General features: G+C 58.3%; 2 protein-coding genes across 4 annotated transcripts in view; one reads left to right on the top strand and one right to left on the bottom strand.

Annotated features, from left to right (window-relative positions):
• MAPT (microtubule associated protein tau) overlaps positions 1 to 14,945 on the top strand; it is a 49,842-nt gene extending 34,897 nt beyond the window's left edge. Inside the window, exons 8-16 of the mRNA XM_086477801.1 lie at positions 1,108 to 1,287; positions 2,510 to 2,642; positions 3,280 to 3,330; positions 3,772 to 4,037; positions 7,334 to 7,426; positions 7,575 to 7,667; positions 11,350 to 11,431; positions 11,958 to 12,070; positions 14,691 to 14,945. Of these exons, the coding sequence (XP_086333927.1) occupies positions 1,108 to 1,287; positions 2,510 to 2,642; positions 3,280 to 3,330; positions 3,772 to 4,037; positions 7,334 to 7,426; positions 7,575 to 7,667; positions 11,350 to 11,431; positions 11,958 to 12,070; positions 14,691 to 14,906 (1,227 nt within the window). The 3' untranslated portion in view covers positions 14,907 to 14,945. The remainder of the gene's footprint in view (positions 1 to 1,107; positions 1,288 to 2,509; positions 2,643 to 3,279; positions 3,331 to 3,771; positions 4,038 to 7,333; positions 7,427 to 7,574; positions 7,668 to 11,349; positions 11,432 to 11,957; positions 12,071 to 14,690) is intronic.
• Positions 14,946 to 21,105: 6,160 nt separating this feature from the next.
• Positions 21,106 to 23,457, bottom strand: part of KANSL1 (KAT8 regulatory NSL complex subunit 1) — a 79,640-nt gene continuing 77,288 nt past the window's right edge. For all 3 annotated transcript variants that reach the window (XM_086477882.1, XM_086477884.1, XM_086477885.1), the window contains 2 exons: positions 21,907 to 22,153; positions 21,106 to 21,446 (listed from right to left, as the gene is read on the bottom strand). In XM_086477882.1, the coding sequence (XP_086334008.1) occupies positions 21,192 to 21,446; positions 21,907 to 22,153 (502 nt within the window). In that variant the 3' untranslated portion in view covers positions 21,106 to 21,191. The remainder of the gene's footprint in view (positions 21,447 to 21,906; positions 22,154 to 23,457) is intronic.

The following is a 23,457-nucleotide window of genomic DNA, read 5'->3' as shown; positions in this document are numbered from 1 at the left end:
CCATTTGTCTTCCATTCTTCTGTCTGTCTTTCAAGAGTGTTTTTATTTTTTTTCTTCCCTCACCCTGGTTTGGATGGTGCAATCCGTGGTAATCTTTGAGGGCAAGGAAGTGAAGCTAATCTAAAACAAACAGGTAGCTCATGGGGTTGGGTGGGCGGTTAGAGAAATCGTTTTCTCAGCCCGAGAGCGGAAAGCAAGACAGCTGGCTTTGCTGGGGCAAACCGGTGCAAAAGCAAACTCAAAACTGCGTTGGGCTGTACTGGGGGCAAGCAGCAGTGAAAAGAGCAAGACATGTAATTAAAAAGTTAAATTAACTAATCTAGGCCTTGCAGGTGCTGTGTTCTGGGTGCGGAACAGAGTTTAGTAGCGGGTAAATTCCAGAAGTTTAAAGATACCTGTCACACGGCTAATTTGGAGGAGGTTTGGTTCAGCTGGCCGTTAGCCTGGCTGGGGCGTGGGTGAGATAATGGACAAGCTGGTGGAGAGTTTAGTGGGTGAAGAATTAAAGGTGAGGAATATCATTATAGTCAAGCAATGCGAAATCGGGTCTTTCTCTAGGGAGGTTTGGCAGGGTTGTGCCAGGCTAGGCCCTTGACATGATACCAAGCCATCATCCAGATCAATTATTGACAAGGCAGGCGTGATGGGGGTTGAGAGACCTGGGAGCAGTCGTCTGCATCTCCCAGAAGTGCTGGTGTTGATAGTGCTGCACCGGCAGCATCTTTCCCAGTGGAGCGCGTAGAGTTTGGGCATAAACAGAGCAGTTCAGCTGGTAAAACTGGCGTGGAGGGCGGTGGCGAGGGCAGGCTGTCACGGGGTGACACTTTCCCCGGAAAGGAGCTTGGGTGTTGCTGCACCCTGTGAGAGGGACAGAGCTGAGGTATCCCGTACTTGCCAGTGCAGCCGTGGGCCCCTGGCAGTGCCCTCGGCCCTGCAGCCCTTGCCCAGCTCTGTGCTGCAGGGAGAGGGCAGTACCAGCCGTCGCCAGTCCCACACCCAGTTCTGTATTGCACCTTCTAATCCTATTTAATGCTGGCGCTTCCCTTTGGTTTCCCTCCCATACTGATTTTTTTTCTGTTCCAATTTTATTTTGTTTCCATGTTTAAGAAATCCTCACCTTCCACTGCCAAACCCCCAGGCGATAGACCCTCCATCCCCCCCCAACGACACACCTCCTCTAGCACAACCCCTTCGAAAACACCCTCCAGCCCTGCTTCTGCCTCTAAACGAGTTTCTTCTGTCACATCCCGACCTGCCAGTATGGGAACGCAAGAAAGGAAAGCCAAGGTAAGGAAATGGGATGTGAGAGAGGCAGCGCTGCCTTGGGGAATACCTTAAGGCGTTCCTGCCAGGTCTGACGGTTGGTAGTGCTCGGCTGGGCAGTCTCTCCATGTCCCGTTCAGTGGAGAGGGTGGGTTTGTGCTTCCCCTTCGTGGCCGTGGCTCCAGTTTTGGTGTTTGAAGTACCAGGGTCCGTCTCAGCAGCACGTTGGCCCCTTGCTTTGCGCTACAGCAAAAGTACCTCGTTGCTGCAGGGTGTTACCTCGTCTCCCTGAGGCATTTCCAGGTCCCTTTTGTGCTCTTCTTTGTTTTGCAGCTTTATGCTGTGTTTTATGCCTGCGTTGGCTGTAAACAGCAGATGTGTTTGAAGTGTGCTGGAGCCAGATCTGCCAGGTGCTACACAGAGAGTAGGAAATGCACACACATCCGTGGCTTATTCTGCAGTGTAAAACGTAGCTTGGAGTTTCCTTTTGTGGTGGTGAGCTGTACAAATCCACCCGTGGTGAGGGGGAAGAGCAGAGATTGCAGGTCGCAGGCAGTGGGATATGGTTTTACCATGACAGGGGTTCTGCCCTGGTTCCCTCCTGCCTTGGGACTTGGAGCTTGTAAATTGTCCCTTGCTTGGTTTTGATGAGCGTTCGTGCGCAGAGCAGCGTTAGAAAGCGATGCCTTTGGGGAGGCTTTTCTGCAGGGTCAGAAGACAATAACTAGAGTATAGCTGTTCGCGTGCCGTTACAGACGATGGACGTGTCACAGTAGTGTGCTGCAGGGGGGGACAGAGGAGGTGGGTGCTCCTCTGGTTGGAGTCCGGCACTGTACTCCTGAACGGAGCCTCTGGTCCTGCCGGTGGATTTATTTATCGTCTGTACAAGTTTTTAGCAAAACAGGGGAAACAAAACGATGGTGTTTAAGAACAGACGAAGGAGCTGAACCTACTTTTTGACCAGGTCTGAGTGTGCGGTCGCTAACGTCACTCAAGCTGTCAGAGCTCCCGTGGGAAAGCGGCACCGCCGCTCTGCCAGCCCACGAGTGACTGTGCCGCCGTGGGGGCAGCCGGGCTGCGAACGGGCGCGTCGCGGGTGCCCGCGTGTGGGGAAACCCGTGGCAGCTCCTGCTGCCGGGGTAGGAAGCAGGAGGGTCTCGTGTGGCTCTGACCCATGAAGGGGGATGGCTCGTCGCCGGGCAGATCCCCCCCTGCATCGGGCCTTTCCTCCTTGCACCCCCGCCAGGGCCCGGAGATGAGAGGTGGCACGAAGACGGCCACGCCGCGGTCCGCAGGCGGGCAGGCTCAGAGGAACTCGACCAACGCCACGCGCATCCCAGCAAAGACCCCCACGGCCCCCAAGACACCTCCCAGCTCCGGTAAGCGACGGCCAGAGCGGCGTGCTGCTGCCTTCCCAGGCTGGCTCGGACTCCCGAGGCTCTGCTCTGGGGGTGCTCCCGAGCTCTCCGTGCGATTCTGGGGGGGTGGGCGTGAACAAATGTGCCCCGGTGCCGGCTGGGGTCGTGCACGGCGCCGAGCACGTTGGGGTCTGCGTGGTGCTTTGGAGCTGCTCGGCCCTGTCACGGGGCTGTGGGTGCCGAGCTAGGGACGATTCCTCCGCAGTGAGCCCTTCTGGGCGCTGCTTGATCTGCTCTGTTCGTACAGGTGCCAGCGGGTAGGAGAGGGCAGGTGCTTTATCCCTTTGGGGTTTCCTCCGGTTTGGAAGATTTAGGCAGCTCCGGTTTTTTTAATCCATCTATTCCTTTTCTCTTGACAATATTTCACAAAGACCTAGGGGCAAGAGGATCAGTTCTTCGATTGCAGGAGTGGAGATTAGCCCATTATTCTCAGAGAAGAAAACCCCAGAAAGCATCAGGCATTGTGATTTTCCATTAAAATGGTGCATTTCACTGAATATATGTATTTTTTGCACTTAACCAGAGCTGCGTAAAACCTTAAATCAATTAAATTTCCAGCTTTATGATGTTTTAAGCGTCTTTCTCATTCATTAAACAGGCAGAAAGGAGCAGAAAAAACCCCCTCCTGCAGCAGCAAAGTCTGAGAAAGGTGACGTTTAAGGGTTTTCTTTTCTTCTTCCATTTCTCCTCAGACTGGGGACAGTTCTAAGCCGCTCGGTGATCAGCCTCGTTTAATCACGTAAAATAATTTTGTAAAAGTGCTTCCAGATTACTAATGGAAAAGTGGTTTTGTTTGAATGTCTTTTGTCTGTAATTTGTCGTGCACGCTAACGTCACGCTCGGGTGGGGAGTCTTGCCGATGAAGACCATCTTCCTTCTGAGATACTGGGAAATTGCCTTTAATCACAGTTTTCCCTTCAAAATGAAGTAGAAGAAAGTGCAGCCATCTCCCCTCTGCTGCACTAGGAGTGGTGGGTGGGCGCTGGGTCCGGGCAGGTCAGCCCCATAAGGGCAGGCAGTGAGCGGGGGAAGGGGTCACGTACCCAGGTTGCTTATCCTGCTCTTGCCTCCCTCTGTCTGCAAACTTCAGGTGAGCAGCCAAAGTCTGGAGACAGAAGCGGTTACAGCAGTCCCGGCTCCCCCGGGACTCCAGGCAGCCGTTCCCGCACTCCCTCTCTGCCCACCCCACCAGCCCGGGAGCCCAAGAAGGTGGCAGTGGTTCGCACACCACCGAAATCTCCTGCCTCTGCCAAGAGCCGCATCCAGCCGTCGGCTGCACCCATGCCTGACCTGAAAAATGTGAAGTCCAAAATTGGCTCGACTGAAAACCTGAAGCACCAGCCCGGAGGTGGCAAGGTAAACGCGAGCTCTGCTTTCCAGGGACCCGTCTGGAGGGACGGCGGGTGCTTGATGCTGCGTCTGGGAGGGGAGAGCCCTCCCTGGAGCAGCAGCAGCCCAGCTGGGGCCGGAGGTGCAGCGGTGGGCAGCCAGGCTTCAGCTGATCTCCAGCCTGATTCTGATTTTAAAGCTTTTTCGGGTCAGTTGGGTTGGGTGCTTGTCCTGAAACGGCTTGCCTGGCTTAGCGCAGTACAGCTGCCCCGCAGGGAGGGCTGCAGAGGGCTCGTGATGCGGCTTTCGTGGGGTGGCCCGTCAACCTATGGCCTGGCTGCCAGGGGGGGGTGACGTTCCCTCGTGGTGTCCAGTTAGGGAGAGCAAATTGTGACCTACAGCCCCGCAGAGCTGCGGGATCAGGGTGGTGTTTCTGAGTCCTGTACCGTGGGATCTGGAGCAGTCTCTTCAACGCTGCCTCCGTTTCTGCGAGCGGACAGGATGGTCTCCGCCCCGCGAGGGTCCCAGGCTCGGCACGTTTTGCAGAACGTTGTGATTTTGGGTCCAACGCTGTTGGCAAGGTTTTGGATTGTGTTCTGACGCGGCGTGACGCGGCCAGAACTGGTGGCGCTGTCGTCCTCTCGACCACTGGGACCTTTCGCTCCCAGAGAGGCCGTCTCACGAGCGGCAAGGTGAACTCCGTGCTCCAGGCGCTTGGGAGCGAGGGTCTCGCGTTAAATTTTGCGAAGCCCAGCGGAGGAGAGTTGGGGTGAGGGAGTGGCGGGAGCTAATTTCATCCGTGCAGCCCCAAGAGCAGCAGCGTGCCGTTACAGGGCTCCAGCCGCCGTGCTGGCTGCTCAGCACCCCTCCGAGCCTCCCTGCACTGCTCCTGTGGGGCCGTGTCCTGAGGCTTTTGTAAAATCCTTCTTGCTGCATGGGTGGAGACGTGAAAGCACCTGGGTCCTCGGGCTGGTGAAGGCCCCGGTGGCTCTTACACAGATGTTAAACGACATTAAATGGCAGAACTGCACATCTGTTGACCGGTGCAGTCAGGAGTCCCCGCGTGCTCGTGCTTGCCCGCCCCGGGAGGGCAACGCCGTCTTGCAGACCTTGCTCTGTGGCTGCCAATGCAACAGAGCGGTGACAAATCTCCCCCGAGTGCGGTGCGTGCCATTTTGTGTGACTGGGTGGCTCCAACGTTCGACTTCGGCGCGGGAGGAGGCTTTGAGATGGCTTCTCTCCACCATCTTACATAGCAGTGTGCTTTTCCGTTGCCTTACGTGCATTTTTTCTGCCGTGGCTGACCATTTCACTGGACAATGGCACATTTTTGCTTTGTACTATGACCCAGGGGGGCTCTGGACCCTGGGCAGGGCTGCTCTGGCCCTTGGTCCTGAGCAGAGCAGCGTGTGTCCTTCCAGCTGCCCCTGTCCCGGGGCCTCAGCCCTCCTGCCCGCTTAGCACAAGGCTTGAGTTTTTCCTCCCGCCCCCACAAAACGCTGCTTTTCAGGGATTTTAGAAGGAACCTTTCCGTTTACTGTAAATTGGTTCAATTGTTGGCTCGTTCGGTTTTACCCAGCTTTTATGAATTTTTTTTTTTTTCCTCTCTGCCTGCTTCTCTGTCAGACAACATGTTTATTGTTGTCACCGAAAGAGTCAGAACAGCTGAATTTGGGACAATTCATTGCACTCCGCAGGGGAGAATGGCTGGATGATCTCCTGGGGATTTTGTAGGACACGAGGCTGCTCGTAGCAGAACGGTTGCAGCTGGAGCAGAAGGGGTTGATCCCACAAGTTTGATTTTAGGGTGGGCAGAAGACGGGTCTGGAGCCTGCTCTCTGCCCAGATTTCAGACTCCCAGCCCAGGGAAGCAACGGCACGTGCGGCACTCATGCCAGGAGTCACCCAGGCCGTACCTCTTTCTGCATCGTCTGAGCACTTTTGTTGTCGCTGGGCCGCTGACCGCTGCTCTGGCAAAGCCTGGCCTGGCAGAACTGGGTCCTGATTTGCCGGATTGCTCGATGTGGACTTGGAAAATGACGGTGGAGGCGCGTGTCAGCCTTGGTGCTTCTCGGGCTAAAGAGGCAGGGTATAGCGAGGAGCTCTCCTGGCAGCAGCAGGCCGGGGGCGCGCTGAAGTGGAGGACGAGGTTGCCTGCTCAGCCAGCTTCGTGGACGCGGTCACCCAAGGAGCGTGCGTGCGGTGCGAGGTGACGCTGCTGCCTTGCGGGGTGCCGTTGTGCTTCAGCCAAGCTCTCCCCCGAGGGAGCGCGGGCCTGCTGGGGTTCACCTGCAGTTACCTCTGGTCTGTACTTGCACAGGCTGCAAAGCCACCCCAGGCTGCGGTAGGGGAAGGGGCAGGGACGCTCTTCACCTCGGTGGTGTCCGTCATCGCTGCTCCTGAGCGTGGGGGTCGCTCCAGCACGGCCGCCCTTACGAAACCCGAACAGGGAAAACCAGTCCCAAATGGAAACGGCTTCGTGAGGACAGAAATCTGGGGGGGGTGGGGAGAGAGGGCGGGCAGGCGTTGGGACTGGAGGGTGAAGTTACCACGGTGTGCGGTTCCCCTGGGGCACCAAGCCATGGCCAGCCCCTCTCCCACCCGAAATGGCGCTGGGAATATGCAGCAGAGCTGCCGCCTTTGGGGATGGCCTGTGCTGCCCCTTCCACCTCGTCCGGGCAGGAGTTAAGACAACCGCAGGCAGGGCGCTGCGTCCCTGGCACCGTTTGCTTTTTTCTCTTTGGAACTGTAGAGGGAGTTTGAGCCCTGCACAGCGCAGAGCTCCGGCCTCCTCTCCGCCACACGCCACTGCTGCCCTCCAGCCTGCTGCCCCGACCAGTTTGCCCAGTTTGCTCCAGCTGCTGCAACGTGAGGCCGCGTGTGTCTGCCCGAGAGAGGGGGCACGCTGCCTGGCACGGGAGACGGGGCTGAGCAGGCGCTTTTCTCTCAGCTCCATCCTTCCTCCTTCCACTGGCTCTGCAGAAGCCGAGGCTCAGAGCAGTGGTGCCTTCCAGCGTGTTTGCTGCCCAGCAAGTTCCCCGTTTTGTTCAGGGAAAGGAAATGGGGTGAGCTGGCTTTTTTGGTTGTGTTTCTGGCCTGGAAGCCGGGGCTGCCTTGCTAGCCAGACGTGTCCAATCTCTAGCTGTAACCTGCCCACCTCCCAGCTTCAGTTTCCAACCCATGAGTAGACCAACCCGTGCAGCAAACCAGAGATTCCCTTTGCTCTTGGCACTGGAAGGCAGGTTCCTGGTTTTAGTGATGTAACGCATGGTCGAGCTCCAGATGGTCATGTTGTTTCTCACGCTCTTTTCTGGCTACCAAAGGTGCAGATTATTAATAAGAAGCTGGACTTTAGCAGCGTTCAATCCAAGTGTGGCTCAAAGGATAATATCAAACACATCCCAGGAGGAGGCAGTGTGAGTACCTTCACACTTTCAATGCACTGTAATAGTTCTTGATTATAAGTGGCATGTTGTATACACTAAACTGCCAATGCTATCTGCAGCGACCCTGCCGTCAGATAGCTATTGGTGATGTGCAATGACTCTTTTCTGGCTACCAAAGGTGCAGATTGTTAATAAGAAGTTGGACTTTAGCAGCGTTCAATCCAGGTGTGGCTCAAAGGATAATATCAAACACATCCCGGGAGGAGGCAGTGTGAGTACCTTCACACTTTGAATGCACTGTAATAATCCTTATTAGTAGTGGCATGTTGTATACACTAAATGGGCCAATGCTATCTGCAGCGACCCTGCCGTCAGATAGCCATTGGTGACGTGCTGTCATTTAACCCCATTAACCCCAAAGACATGGTTAGATGAACCCTAACAAGTCCTGGACATGCCTGACATGGACAGAACTAACTGACCCGCGTAGCAACCATGTCTGTAACAAAACATCCCATTAATGTAAAGGTTTTACGCTACCTGGAAGGCTGAATGCCGCGTTGTCTGCAGGCTGGGTGGCCTCTAGCAGACGGTGACGTAGTTGCTGATGCAGTAGATGGATAGATTTGTAAGCAAACGCAGTCCTCGCTGCTTAATGTACTGCTAAATTGCACGTGACCCTGCCCAACATGCGACAGCGCAGGTCCCTGCCCATTCCCATCAGGCAAGTATGGTCCATGCAAATACCAAGCTGCTCCTTGCTGACCAATGGGTCCGGCAGTGCCCGTGGAAGCCGAGCCTAAAGTAATATTGAGCTAATTGATTGGAATGCTGGCGTTTCCAGCCGTTCCCAGATAAACAGCCGGGCTCAGCTTTCTGTTACTGTGCCAGAAACCTGGAGAAAACTCCACAGAGGTTGGCGGATTTACGCCGGTCTCTCTGGAGAGAAGAGTTTGGATCCAGGAAAGATGACGGACCAAGGGAGGTGCATCGCTGAGACCCCAAACAGTGCGACGCAGGGTCTGTGGCTGCCTGGTCCGCGGCCATCTGAGGAAGCTCGCTGGTGCCCGCTGGATTTTCTTTGGGCTGTTTTTGATCTCTGTGGACGCCCTCCCTGAGAAACTGGGCGTTGCGGAGGGCTGGGCACGTGAGCATCGGGACATAACGGGGTTTGCAGCCTCCGTCTTAAATTTGATGTCGTTCTGCGTTTGTTTGACGGGCCAGAGGAGCTGCTTTGCGGAGGTCAGACCGCTGTGAAGCACGTTCCGTGCTTGTTTTGCTCTTTCTTACCCCAGGGTCCTGCACTGGCTGCGCTGCCTGGTGCGTGGTGGACCACTTGTTACCCCAGGAGTTAGTGTTCGTCACGAATCCTCTGTGCTGTGGCTGCTCATTAGCTTCAGCACAGCGGGGGTGAGCTCATCCCTTTTCTCCACGGAGAGCTCGCGCCGTGGGCAAGCGTTGGCAGCCGCGCTGGCTGCGGTGGGTTCAGAATTATCTGGATTTTTTTTGGCTGGAGGTTGCCATCCCTCCCCAGGCTCTGCCAGCAGTGAAAATTGGGGTGATCGCTGCTTGGCTGCGCTGAAAGCACGGAAAGCAGCAGCTCAGCTCTGGGTGAGGGCGCTCGGAGCAAGGCTGACGTGGCCGGAGCGTGGCTGCCCGGGCTGTTGGGGCGGCAGAGCTGTGCCTTGGGGCTCCTCCTAAAGAGGGGCATCAGGAGACCGCCCGGCTCCCATGGCCGTCACGTCTTAATCCTCCAGCTCTGTCAGCAGTGACTGCCTGCCCAGCCATTGCTGCTTCAAGAGGAATATTCTGCAGTAACCTGGGGTTGGTATCTCTGGTTTTTTTGGGGGGTTTATTTTTTTTAAGCTCTGACAAGGTGATGCTTTAGGCAAAAGTTGCCCTAAGCATTGCTGACGCTGAGAGGTGAGATCCCCAGGTCTCTGGCACTGCTTTCCCCGGCAAGCAACTCCGTGCCCCTTTTCCTGTCTTGCTAAAATGGGGAGGACCCTTCTCTGCTCCCCGGCAGGGTGGTGAGGGTTAATGGGGTCCTGTCTGTAAGAAAAAAAAAAAAAAAAAAGGGAATGAGAGCAGAAAGTGTTTCAGTTGCTGATTGCTTGCTCTGGAAATGGGAGGTCTTCCAGTCCCAGGTCCCAGCGGTGCCCAAATGGCTCACAAGGCCCTTCGGGGTCTGCGATTCGAGAGGCGCCAGCTCTCCTTTTTTTGGGTCTGTTTCCTGCTTTCCGACCGAACCCAGCTCTCCTCCCGCCCGGTGCATTAAACGTGTGACCTTTCCCCTACGCTGTCTTCATGTCTGTGTCTGCCATGTGCTCCCGGACCCTGGGGTTGCTTTTCTCCCCTCTCTCTGTCTCCCCTCTCTGTCAAATGTGCCTTTGGGTGTGCGCGAGCATCGGAGACGAGGCAGGCCGGCACGCACGGCGAGCACCGGGACGGTGGCACCGAGCCTCTGTCCCCGGCTCCTTTTCCTGGCCGCAGGATGGAGGGGAAGCGTTTCTCAGTGGCCTGCGCAGCCACGGCCCAGCACCTCGCTCTGAGCGTGGGCGTGGGGCTGACTGAAGGATCCACCTTCACCCCGGGGGGGCTTTGGAGTCAGCCCAGGGTGCTCGGGGTGCGATGGAGAGCAGTGGCTGCGGCGAACCCTTTGCGCTGGCTTTCGGCCACCTCGGTCCGGAGGCTGCGGGGCTGCTCGGAGGGGTCAGCCCCTCTGCAAAGGTCCCTGTGGTGCCGGCCCATCCTTCCCGAGACTGGCGAGAGCCGCGCGCCTGCCGTGGTGCTTGGCGAAGACGCAGAGAGCACCGTGCGCTCCCCTTGAAACCCCGGGCTGAGCGCCGGACCCTTCCCGGGGGGGCAGCAACCAACCTCGAGCTGCCGATGCTCCGAATTCTCCTGCGTGGCCCTCCCCCCCCCCCACTAACTACAGCCATAGCTCGTTCTCACGCAGGTGTGAGTCCAAAAACCAGGCCCCAAGGTAACTCCTGGGGGATACGGGGATGTTTTCTCACCCCCCCCCTTGTCTCCTGCTCCTGACGTCGCTGGTGTGCGTGCGCTGGGGTTTGCCGCCCCTCGCACGCCCGGTGGCCCCAGACCTCTCCAGTCGTTGGTGTTTCCCCAGTGTGGTGTTTAACCGCTAACGTCACCGCTAAACAGCCCCACGGTCACCGTCCCTCGTGTGTGCGTCTCGTGTGACCCGGTTGTCCGTGCGCGAGCGGCCGCCGGCCCCGTGCCCAGGCCACCGGTCTGGGGGGGGGGGGGGGGGGGGGGGGGCGGTTGGAGTGGAACGGCTGGAGCCCAGTTCAGAGACACAATGGGTCAAACCACCGAAAAACAGAGCACCATGATCATGAAATGCTGTCGTGGTTCAATCTATTGTAATTGCCATTTTGATTTATATTACGTGAACTCCTGTCAGATATTTTAGACTTTGCTTTGCTTTTTTTTTAACCCTTATTTCCGTTACAGCATTTTTCAGAAATGCATATTTTGGTCACTCTTTTGAAAGTTCTGTGCACATTGATCATTTCTGTTCTTTCAGTTTTTGTGGACATAAGCTTTATGTTTTACACCAGAAAAGGTATTTAATTTTTACGTTTTCTCTCTGGTATATCTCCTCCTTTTGGATGATGTGTATGCAAATCTTAATTAATTACCACTCCACTTTCTCTCTCACTTAAGCACTTTAAAATTGCCTCTACTTCCCCCCTCTGTGGAGAGGTGATCTCGTGCATGCTGACATGTTAAGGGAGGCTACTGCACACGGGCATTAATGATCTCCCATTTCCGATGACAGTTTCTTTTGTATTATTAATCTTACTGGGGTTTAAGCTGTCCTTTCCCTTGAATCCAGATCAGGTGCCGGTGTGTGTTGTGCCTCCCCCTCCCCAGGTCGCCCGTGGTGGCGACAAGGCTCATGGCATTTTCCTCTCTCGCACGGACAGGTTCAAATCGTTTACAAGCCAGTCGACCTGAGCCACGTGACGTCCAAATGTGGTTCCCTGGGCAACATCCACCACAAACCAGGTACCTCGGGCTCGGGAGCTCGCGGGCTGCATCGCGGTGCGCGTCTGGAGACGGGGAGAGGGTCGGGGTAGTGCGGGGAGCGAGGGGGGAGGCACGTGGAACGGTGACCGGAGCATCAGAGCGAGCCCTGGGGTGCTGGATGCTGTCCCCAGCTCCGTCACTGCTGGAGCCTCTCCGAGCCTCACCGCTCGGCAGCGGGGGAGGGATCTGGCGTGATCCGTGGACACGTTGTCCGTGCCAACACGTCACTGTAAATGGGAAGTATTTAGGGATAAACAGGGGGGACTGCTGGTGTTCAGGGGAGTAGGGTTAGCTCCCTGCCCTCGGTTCTGCTGTCTGTCAGCTGGGCACAGCATCCTTTGCAAAGGCTCTTCCCCCTGGTTCCCACTGGCTCTGGCTCCCGGGTTTCCCAGATCCCCGTGGGGTCCCTCTTGCTGCCGTTCTGCTCCTCACCCCCTGCTCGGCCTCGGAGCGCTTTGGTGGAGCTGGCACGGGAGCGAACCGCCGGCGTGCCCTTCCCTTCCAGGCGGTGGCCAGGTGGAGGTGAAATCGGAGAAACTGGACTTCAAAGATAAGGTGCAATCGAAAATCGGGTCCTTAGATAACATCAGCCACGTCCCCGGAGGAGGAAATAAAAAGGTAAAGGGGCGCTGGGGCGAGAAGAGGCACGTTCTGCTGCGGGTGCCTGTCTGCTCTGGCAGCAGCGGCCGGAGGCTGGGCTCGGAGAAGGTCCTGCTCCCCCAGCTCGCCTCTACACCATGTGCCCCCTCCTCTCGGCTTACCGGGCGGCGCCTCTGCCCCGGTGCTTGCCACGATTCGCTGCCCACGGTCGAGCGCGGGGTGGTCTGGGTGTGCTTGTCCTTCAGAAAGTGCCCCAGCAGCCAGGCTGCCCTCCCGCCAGCGGCTTGCTGCCCCCGGGCAGAGCCGGGGGCTCCCGGGCCGCATCGGGGGGCTGGGGGGGACACACACACGACAACCTGGAGGCCATTTGCTGGAGCAAGCGGTGGGCAGAGCTGCGAGGACGGCGGGCTCTGTCCCCTCCCTGGCCCACGGCCGCCTGAATGAGTGTGAATGTGAGGGACACCCGTGGGTTCCTGCCCTTTCTGGTGTTCCCTGAAGCTGGTGCAGGAACGTGTTTGTGTCCCAAACCTTTCCCGTTAAGGGGTGCTGCCGCCAGCGACTGCTGTTGCCCCCTGCCTTGGTGGTTACCCCCAGCAGCGTGGCACAAAGCTGGCAGCTCGGGGTGCCACGTTGGCTTTTTCCCCGGTGAAAGTGGAGCCTTAAAGGCTTTTTCTTTAGAAAAGGTGACTTTGCCGTAGGCCGTTGCTTCAGAAAGAAGCCGATTCCTTCTTACCCCAAGTCTCTCTCTCAGCTGAGACTGACCAAGGGCTCCGTGTAGGGGGTGGTGGGCGTCTGGGGGGGGTTTAAATGGCAAGGCAAAAGCCAGCCAGGGCAGGTGACATGCTGAACCTGGGGTGAGCCCTTCCTGCCGGAGGCTTTGATGGTGACTTCACACGAAGTCTTAGCTGAGTGAAACATCTCTACAACCTCGCCTCAAGGGCAGCCAGGTCCCTTGCAGGCAGGGGAGCAGGAGGTCAGGTAAGCAGAGAGTTGAGACTCCAGCCTGGTGACACGCACGGTTGAATTTCTCCAGGAAAAAGTGGCTTTTATCTTGCTTGTTTTTTCAAAACACTTCTTCGTCAATGGGGAGGGAAAATTCTGTTGCGGCTCCTGTACCTTGGCACTTCATTCCTGGCCGTGTTTTCTCTGTGCACCTCCCAGCTCTTCAGCTCCCAGCAGCGCTCGCTGGCCTCTGGCCGAGGGATCGCTTGACTTCCTTACCCTTCTCTCGCTGCTGCTACGCATCAGACTGCCCTGTGCTTCGCTCAGCCCGTTTTCAGCCTTTTTGTGGTTTCAGCGATGATTCTTTCATACCCTGGCGCATTCCCTGGGCCATCGTTCCAAGAACTCGCCCTTTGGAGGGGGAATTTCTTTGCAAGGGTGTGACCCAGCAGTGGCATCGCCTGCCTCGGCCCGTGCCCTGTGTGGAGTGGCCTATACCCTGCCTAAATCCACTCCTGGAGGAGGCTGTTGGTGTAACCCCAGTTCAGACGCCGCCTCCGGTTGCTTCCCCTGTCCAGCCCGTTCCCCTTCGCCCCTTGGTGCCAGGGGCTGTCCTCGGGCCGCGCTGCCCTGCGGTGGGACGCTCTCCTCGCAGGGACGCCGCTGAGCCCCTTCCACCCCCCACGGGGGGGGCAGCTGCGGGCGGCTCCGCTGCCCCTTCCCCAGCGTCTCCCATGTCCCCTGTCCCCTCCTTGGGGAGGGGACGCAGCAGAGCCCGACTGGGACGCGCAGCCCGCAGCCCAGCCGGCTCGTGTGCCGCCCTCGCGCCGGGCGGCCCGCGGGGAGCCGGGGTGTTGCCGACGTGCCTGTGCCGGCAGCACCTGCTCTCCTTCCTCCCTGTCTCCAAAGGCTGTTCTTTCCGAGGAGTCAGTGAATGGCCCTATTTTTCAGACCTTTTTCTCCACCGTTTTCTATTTCTTTTCTGTATTTTTTTTGTCTTTTTCCTTCTGGTTGACGTTGATTGGATCTTGGGTTTTGTTTTTTGGTTTTTTTTTTTGTCGCTGATGCGTTTTTTGCACCCCACCGCCGTGGGCGGGTTTCTTCACCTGTAGAGAGAGAAAGGCAAGGAAGACAAGACCCGTCCCCAGGCTGCTCGGACCCCAAGCCCAGACCCCGCTGGGCTCCAGGCCCTGGTGCTGGAGCCGCCCACCCCCCCGGAGAGCCAGCTCCCAGCCCTGCGCTCGGCTGGGGAGGGCACCAGTAAGTAGCCAACCCGACCCGCTTCCCCTCCCCTCCCTGGCCCTGGCGCTCGCTGGGAGAGAGGGGTTTGGCCGGTGGGAGCAGCGTTTTGTGCCCGGCTGGGCTGTGGGTTAAGGGGCAGCCTCACGCCCCGTAGGGGGATCCCACCCCCTCCGTAAAGCTCTGCCGGGGGGGAGCAGGAGCAGCCCCGGTTGTGCCGGCTGAGCTCTGTGCCTGGGACCCACCGCCACGCCGCGCCTGGGCGCTCGGGAAGGATTTAGCAGCATCCCGAGATACTCCGGTCCTGCCGTGTCCCCCCCCGCCGGTTGTGGGCTGCTGGGGGCACCAGGCCGAGGAGCTGAGCTTTCCTCCCGGCTGCACGGATGGTTTCCAGGTAAAAACGGCCTCTCCGGCCACCTGCCCCCTCCCCACTCACCGCCCTCTCCTCCTCCTGCAGATTGAGACCCACAAGCTGACTTTCCGCGAGAACGCCAAAGCCAAGACCGACCACGGCGCCGAAATCGTCTACAAGTCCCCCACCATCTCCGGAGATGCCTCCCCGCGCCGCCTTAGCAACGTCTCCTCCACCGGCAGCATCAATATGGTGGACTCCCCCCAGCTCGCCACGCTAGCCGACGAAGTGTCCGCTTCGCTGGCCAAGCAGGGCTTGTGATCGGGGCACGGCAGGTGAAGATGAGAGAAGAGAAGGAAAAAAAAAAAAAAAAAGAGAAAAGAAAAGAAAAAAGAAACAAAAATAATAATCTGGCCTTCTTCCTCTGTTCCTTTTACAGCTGCTTCCCCATCCCCTAACTGGTTAATGATTTAACCTGCTTTTACTGTTCATTCAGCTCTAGCTCCAGGACTTCAAAATCAGTGACACGATGAGGTACAAAACCTCCTCTCCCCCTGCTCCTCGGAGCGCCCAGCCCGTGCCCTGTCCCCCTGCGAGGTCCCCGAGGTCCCTCGCTGTCCCAGCCCCTGGCAGGGACCCCCACCGCCCCGGGGAAGCGGGGAGGGGGAGAGACCGGGGGGGGGGGGGGGGGTGTGCAGCTGCAGCAGGGACCCCCACGCCAGGGCAGCGGGAGGGGATTGACCTTCCCACCCTCGTTACCCTGACGAGGCCGGGCTGGAGGCAGCACGGCGGGTGCTGCAGCCAGGGACTGCAGGGAGGTGCCCGCCTCTTCTGCATTAAATTTGCCTGCTGATTGGGAAGAAACCTTTTTGTTTTTACCTCCGAAAGCCGAGATGTGTCTGAAGGTAACTGCCAGGTATCCCCTAAACCCGCGCTCAGCTCCGGCAGCTGCAGTACTGGCGACGCCGGGGCATCCCACTGCGGGAGCGGCCCCGGCCGGCCCGTTCCCCTCTCCATGGCTGTGCTGGAACCGCTGAGTGGATGAGTAGAGGCTTTTCCCCCCCTTCCTTTGGCAGCCCCTCGTGTCGTAGAGTAGATTTGTCTGTATATGCTTGGACCGTGCCAGGGTGATTGTTTTCATAAACGAGCATGTGTTTAAAAAAAAAAAAAAATAATAATAATAATGCTGTAAGTAGTTTTGAGCTGCCCCGTGCCCGTAGCCCAGCGAGGAGGGCCCAAGGGGGAGCTTGGCCGAGCTCCGGGTCGTGCCCGGACCCGGCGCCGATGGGGCCGCCCGGCACCGCATGTCTGCCGGGTGGGCGCAGAGCCCCTGCCCCGCTCCCTGGGGAGCGCCGGGGGCTGCGGGGCAGGGGGCTGCACGGGGGCATCTCTGCTCCGCGCTGCTCCCCGGGGCTGCACACCTCCCAGGGCCCAGGGCCGGCGTACGAGGGGGCACCCTGGGTTGGCCCCTGGATTTGGGTGCAGCTTGTAACGCTCTTGGGTTGTTCTCTTTTTTTTTTTTCCCCCGGCCCCCCCCCCCCCCCCCCCCTTGCAAGGTCAGCTCAGAGATGGCGGCAGCTCCACGGCTCTGCTGCCCTCGCGCCGTTGGCAGCGGTAGGAGACACCCGGGAGGACGCGAGGGGAAGGTGCGAGGGCGGCTCTGGCTGGTGCGTGGTGGCAGCTCCCCGCGTCCCGGCCTGCGCTGGGGGGGGGGGGGGGGGGGGGCAGAGGCTGCTCCCTGGCACTGAAACCAACCCCCTCCCCCGGGTGCTCTCCTGGCTGGAGTTTGCAGCATGTCCCCCCACCCTTCACGGTGTCTCCTTCGTACAGCACTAACCACCACCCAGGGGAAAAGAGCTGATTTCTTTCTTTCTTTTTTTGCTGCTTTTGTTCCTGTGGCGACCTAGGGAGCGTGAGGGGGTGGCCGGGGGCTGTGCTGCACCCGTGGCCGTCCCCGCGCGCCCCTTCTTTCTACAACCAAAGAGGCTGAGATGCGCTCAGGGCAGCTCAGCGCGCGTCCTCCCTCCCCATCCTCCTGCCGAAAGGCACCAGCCGAGCTGTGGGGGAAGAGCCGGCCGTGGCGGCGAGGGCAGAGAGGTGCTCGGTGGGGGCTGCACCCCCCCCTAGGGCCGCGCTGCAGGGAAGGGTGTGCTTTCCCAGCAAGGGAGGGTCGAAACCCTGGTCTGACTGGGACAGCGGTGGCGGGAGGGGTCTTGCTGGGACAGGGGTTGTCCTTGGGATGGCGGCTGGGTGCCACCGAGGCTGTTTTGGAGCAGAGCAGCGGGTCCTCCCCGGCCAGGACCCACTCCCATCCTTAGCAGGGGGCGATGACCCTGCCACGCTGCTGTGGCCTTCGCACGCCCCGTGGGGGCTCCGGGCGGTGCTGGGCTGGGCACAGCCCGAGCAGGAGGCCTGGCCAGCGCCGGAGGAGGACGGTTGTGTCTGGGGGGCGGCGGTTCAGGCGGGTGGGTGTCCAACCCTTGGCTCTGCAGCCCCAGGAGCTGCTTTACCGCTGGGGAGAGGCTGGTCCAGCACCAACACGTCAAGCGAAAGCCCACGTCCAGCTCGTCACTCGCTCCGTTTCAGTTGACTCTATGATTGTAAGACTCTGTACTCCAGTCTGTGACTACCTTTGTATCGGTGTAGGGTGTAGGAGCCGCTGCGGTATTTTTGTCCTCTGTATGCAAACGAGCAAGTGGGAGAACCACCGAACGCCGGTCACCCCTTTTAACCCTTTTCGGCTGCAGGACGGCACGTAGCTGAGCTTGCCCGTCCCGGCCCTGCCCTGTGCAACCCCCCCCAGCCCCTCTGTGCAGCTCCTGCGGGACCCCGAAGCCAGGGGTGTCCTTAGCGTGTGGCGAGCTCCGGTGAGCAGCCCCCTCCCGCTGCGAGTGTCCTCGGCTGCGCACGCACCCCCAGCCCCGGCTGCCGTCCTCCTCACACCCCCGTCCTCACCTGCGGGGGCTGCAGGGGGGTCCCAGGACAGCCCTTTCCATCCACCGCGTCTCCCGCTGTCCCCTTCCAGCAGCCCGAGCCACGTCCCCAGCCCCGACCCCGCGTTCAGACCCAGGCCTGAGGGTTACCATGAGCAGCTGGACAGACTGACCCATGGCTTTTCCTTTACTCCACACACATCTTGGTCTGAAAAGGGTTAAAACCGGCACTGATTAAAAAAAGAAAAACGTGTTTCTGCACTCAAAAAAAGTAATATGCTTGTGAAATGAACTTCCAGTGTCAGACTGCCGGTGGTGCTGGCAGCCCCGTGTTCCCTGCGGTGCGCTGGGGAGGGGAGGGAAGGTTTGATCTCAGTGTATCATTCTAGCTTAGCTTCTGTCTGTGAATGTCCATAGTGTATCGTGCGTTTTAACAACTGGTTTACACTGTTGCCGTAAAAGTGAATTTGGAAATAAAGTCATTACTACGATAAACGCCGACTCTTTCGCACGGGAGGGGAGCAGGGGGGTTTCTCCAGCCCACGGGCTCAGGCTCTGGCTGGGTTTTGGTCCGTCCTCTCCCCTCCATACACGCTGGGGTTGCCAATCCTCCCGCTGCCAAGCCGGGGCTGCAGGACTGGCTACCGGGGAGCGGTAAAGATGGGCAGGGACGGTCTTCCTACCTTTTTTCTGTCCAAGTACCAGCCACCCCCACGGCCCATGCTGTACCTTCACCAGCTCCCCCTTCCCTGCAGCCCGCGGGGAGGCCGCGGTTCTTCCCGCAGCAAACCGGGGTGCAGGAGCAGGAGGCCCTGCCCGGTGGGCGGCGTGGGCAGCCAGAGGCCCTGCAGCCAGGAAGCCCAAGTTTTATATTTTGGCACGTTGTGTGACCGCGGACAGGACGTTTTCTCAGCTGCAGCGGGAGACTAAAGGCAGCTCTGCCGCCCCCCAGCACCGGGAGCACAGGGGCTGCTTCCCATCACAGCAACCCCGTATTCCCCTTCCCCAGTCCAGCCCGTTACCGTTGCAGCTCCCGCAGCCCAGGATCCCCCAGTTACCGGCACCGTGGTCCCCACGAAACCGCCCCACGAGCCCTTCGCTCCGCACCTTCCCCTGGGCAGGTTGAAGTTTCCGACCTGGCGCAACCGCAGCCGCCGTTTGCTTTTCAGATTGGATTTCTCCTCCCCTGTTAATGACTTGTGACGAAGCCGGTGATGCCCAGGCTGCTGCCTCCTGCTTTGCCCGTCGGGCACCCGGCACCTTCCCGTGTCCCACCCACTCGGCTAACGAGGCACGCGGTGCAAGTCTCTGACCCCAGAAGTCGCCTCCCACCACTCGCCTCCTGCAAACATTCAACCTTCACAGCAAAACCCGCCACAGAGGGCGAACGATTTGCACAAGCGGTACCTGGGTGGGGACCAGCCCCCAGTTAACTCTGCGAAGGCACCACAACCCCCCGGGCTGACGGAGCGCCGCGAGGCAGAGCTCGGCTCTCCGGAGCTCTCCCAGGGAAGCGCCGCCAAGCCCCGCTCCTGCCCCATCGCATCCCAGGGCAAAGCCCAAACCCGGCGATCCCACAGGACAATTCCTCTTTTCACCGACTGACAATAACTGCTGGGAAATAAATAACGTTCTAAAGGAAAAAAAAGAGGCCATTGAAACGCGGGGCGGGAGGGAAGCGGCTGATCCACCCAAGACCGGGCTGGGCGCGCGGAAGGGCCCCTTCCACCTCCCAACCCAGCGTTTCCCAAACACACTTCGCAGAGAATATTCTGTTTTAATTTTTTTTTTAATCTTTTCTTCTTTTTTTTTTTTTATAAGCACATTTGTGCTTTGCCAACAGAATCAAGACATTAACAAAGATCAGCTTCTCGGAAGAAAAGCATTTCTATATAACAAGGACATTACACAGCTCAAAGCAGGAAAAGAAAATATTTACAAAATACAAGGTGGTTTTTTTTTTGTGGTTTTTATAATGCTAAAAGGGTTATTCAGAATTTTCAACCTTATAAATAGAAAAGCACTTATGCAGAGGGATATGGTAGCATTGTTTTTTTTTTTTAAAGAAACGATGACAAATCCTTTAAACTAGAACAGAACCAAAAACACTAGATAATGTTGAAAATTGTGAAAACCCCAACCATTAAGCAGTTTAGCTACTATTTCTTTACGATTACAAAATGGAAAAAAAAAAAAATGTCCTTTGTATTTTTTTTTCCTTTTTTTTTTGGTGATGTGATTATACATAAGACAGGCACAATGCTAGCAACAGGACAGGGACCAATAGCCACACCGTTGGGATCGGAAAGCGTTACAGATGGGCACGGTGTGCGGGATCCGGGAGTCACTGCGGGTGTGGAAGGGCCGGGGAGGGAGGGAGGGAGGGGGAGGACCAGCAGCGAACTCGGTTTCAAAACAAAATACCTGTCAGGAGGTGGCACGTCGGACCAACGACTGGGAAATGAAACAGAATTGACACCTGTTCTGGGACCGTGTGTGGAAGTGGAGCGAAGCAGCGGTGATGGATCCCGACCCCCCCCCAGCACCTCCTTCCCTCTCTGATCTCCCCTTTTCCGAGACCAAAGCCACCCCTGGGAACCCGCCATGTCCCGCTCCTGGCACGGGACGCTCGAGCGGCGGCTCCTCGGAGCTGCCCTCACCCCAACTCCCCAACCCTCCCGGGGGCCGCCGCGAGAGCCGAGCTCCAGCGCCGGCCGCAGAGCCGCGTTTCCCAGCCGAAAGCGCGTCCTTGTCCCTGAAGCGCGTCGCGATTTCTGCTCCTCCTCGGAGCGTCCGACCGCACCGGGCTGGGGACTCTCCCCTCCCTGCCTTGGACCCAGGAGAACCTCGCCAGGTGTGAAGAGGCTGCTCCCGAAATCCCACCCCTCCCCGCGCGGAGCTGGGCATGAAGCGGCTAAAAGGGCCCTTCCTTGGCCCCCTCCCCGGCAGCCAGACCTCGGCACAGCACACGGCTGCTCCCAAAGCAGGGGAGAAGGAAGGAGGAGGTGATGGGCGGCCCCGGGGGCAGGGGGGGAGATCGGGGAGAGGCAGAGTCACCCCTCGGGATACCTGGAACTACAACCTATAGGGGGAGGGAAACGCCGGAGGGTGGAGGTGCAGGCTGGGCACGCTGCACGTGAGGACAGACAGACAGCTAGTGAAGGCTGCAATCCCAAGACATCACTTTTCACCACTAATTTCACTCCACTAAAACCTTTCAGGGAGGGGGGGGGGAGGGGGGGTAGCGGGTTAAGAGAAAAAGACACCCTTTTGCTTGAGAAAAACTATCCCCGAAGTCTGCTAGTCAGCTAAATCCTGTGCTCTAGTTTTATACACCTAAGAGGGGAGGGGAGGAGAGAGGGAGGGGGGTCTGGTGGGCTGCTCCCCTCCCAAGGCTTCACTCCGCTGGGAGGATCTGGGGGCTCTCATTCATGTGACAAGGAAACATGGAGAAGAGAGAGAAAAAAAAAAAAAAGAAAAAGAAAAAGAAAACAAAACAAAACAAAAAAAAAAAAAAAAAAGAAAACAAAAAACAGTTTCTAAACTCCTTAAATTCACTAAAAACTGTGAAAATTCCCGGCAGGATGTTTGAATATCAAACGCAGATTTTGGAAGCTTTAATGCCAAGAGTTAGTTCTGTGTGTTGGTTTTGCTCATGTCTTCCCGTATGTCTCTATCTGTGCGCTGGCCGCTGAACTGCTGCGGAGGAAGAGGAGGAGGAGGAGGAGGGTGTCGCCAGGGGGGTTCGGCTCTTGAGGCTGGCCAGGTTGGGCAAAGCAGAAGTGCCATCGGTCTCCCGGGAGGATTTACTGCCCGACGTGCGCCGGGTGCAGCGCGACAACCGGTCTTGGGGGTCAGATTGGTCCTCGCACTCTGTCCTGGGATCGTACGAGAGCGGGAAGGTGCGTCGCTCCCAGGGCTGCACAGCCTAAAGAGAAGAGACACCGGGCTATGGAAAATCCTCCGGAAAAGCTCTTCTGCTGCCCTTCCCCGCACGACTCCGGCTGCCCGCAGCGGCGGTCGGAGCAGGCAGCCCCACGGCGCCGCGCCAGCTCGTTAACGGAGCACGGGGAGCTTTAGCCCTCGCGGCGAGGACGCGGCAGCCTCCGAACCGCGGCAGCCGCTGGAAAAGCATCCCGCCGCCGCGCCGCACCCCGCGCCGCCTCCCGGCCGGCCGAGCGTTCGGACGGCCCTTCCCACACGCGGGTTTCCAAGCTGCCTCCCCGCAGCGAGGGGGATGAAACGGCCGAGTCTGAGCGTCGGATTTACCTTCACACCCACCCGCAGCTGCCGCTGCAGTGACACAGCGACGGGCGGCTCTCGGGCCTTCCCGCCGGCCTCCAGGAACAAAACCAGAGCCAAGGGCCGCAACGGGAGCCAGCACCCACCTGCTCATCAAGGCCGGCCTCGGGCGTGGAGCAACGGGTGTCCTCGCTGGACAGAAGCCGCATGGAGTCACGGGAGAGGGGGGTGAGGGGGGCAGAGAGCAGTTCGGGGCTGATGGGGCTGCGCGGTGAGTGGGTGTGGGGCAGCTCCAAATGGGAGTGGCAGTTGCCCACGTCGGGGGATGCCGGCTGGGGAGTCGAGGGGTTTCCCAGCTGGGGGGTCGTCCGTCCGTCCGTCGATCTGTAAGACCTGAGATAGGGACACGTTGGAGAGCTGCCTTCGGTCCCACCCACGCGGGGGCCCAGGCCGCTCGCTGCCACCCTACGACCCCTTCCAGCGCCCCCTCCTCGGGAGCCGGCGCACGACGGGGAGCGGCGCCGCAGGGATCCGGCACGAGGAGGGAATGCCGCAGCCCAGAGGTTAAACTCATCCAGGCTCGTCTCGGTCCCGTCTCCACTGTCTCCGTGCAGCTTTGCAGCACTGACGCTGCTCTCCTAAGGCCACGTGTCCCACACATCTCCTACGCTGCGTGTGCTGCACGAGCACCGCGGTAAGGAGCCGCCCTACGAAATCAGACACTTCGAAATTGGTTTCTCCGAGTCTTTCCACCATCCACAGGCCATGTGACACCACCAGGCAGTTCAAGAACCAAGTGCAGTGAATCAGTAACGCTGAAAACGCACCAAGTTCAACAGTCGGGTGTAGGAGGAGCACTGTAAACCCCCTAAACTTCACAAGATTTAAACCAAGAATTAAGAAAGTCTGAGCACCTACACAGATTCCCCGAATAAAGACCCACAGGCTCCAGAGAAACCTGACTGGAGTCCCCACATCCGCATACAGCTCTTCAAGATGAACTGCAACAGCAAGTGGCAATCAAGGACCGTCAAGATTCCAAAACTTACCTTGGCCAAACTGTTCTGAACGTTCATCAGAACATACAAACCCAGCCCCAATGAGGCCAATAAAACAGCTACACCTGCAGCAAGCTGCATGGAGCCCATGTGCTGAATCAAGATGCAATTTAAAAGCTGCCACAGGAAAAAAACCCAAACCCCTCTGCTGCACACAGCGGGCAGGAAGACCACAGGACGCTCAGCAGATCTGCTGGAGCAGGTCACAAAGAGAATGACATTTAAAGGGAAACTAAGCGACTTCACCCCAGTGCTTACTGGTATCACCTGGCCCAGATATTCCACAGATAAGGGGCCACAAGAAGTTACCGGGCCAGCGGGGGCTCCAACAATTTCTACAGAAAGACTGAAGCAGCTGCAAAGAACAACCCCAGGACGGGAACTGAGGGACTGAGCAAGGACCCTGCTGAGGAGGAGCTGGGGACGCGGCGAACGCCCAGCTGAACTCGGCCAAGCCACTCTCAGCACAAACACAGCAAACCGCGTCCCCGGTTGCACCAAGGAACGTGGCCCGCCGAGCAGGAACGCTTACATCCCTGTCTCTCCCTGCTGGGGAGCTGCACTGGGAATACTGGCCCCAGCTCTGGGTGAATCTCCATCCCTGGAAGTATTCACGCCATGGCCAGACAAAGCCATGGC

Source organism: Leptosomus discolor, chromosome 25, assembly GCF_034619465.1.
Source record: "Leptosomus discolor isolate bLepDis1 chromosome 25, bLepDis1.hap2, whole genome shotgun sequence".
Taxonomy (NCBI): domain Eukaryota; kingdom Metazoa; phylum Chordata; class Aves; order Leptosomiformes; family Leptosomidae; genus Leptosomus; species Leptosomus discolor.
The sequence above is the reverse complement of the archived record's forward strand: the minus strand, read 5'-3'. Positions and strand labels throughout refer to the sequence as shown.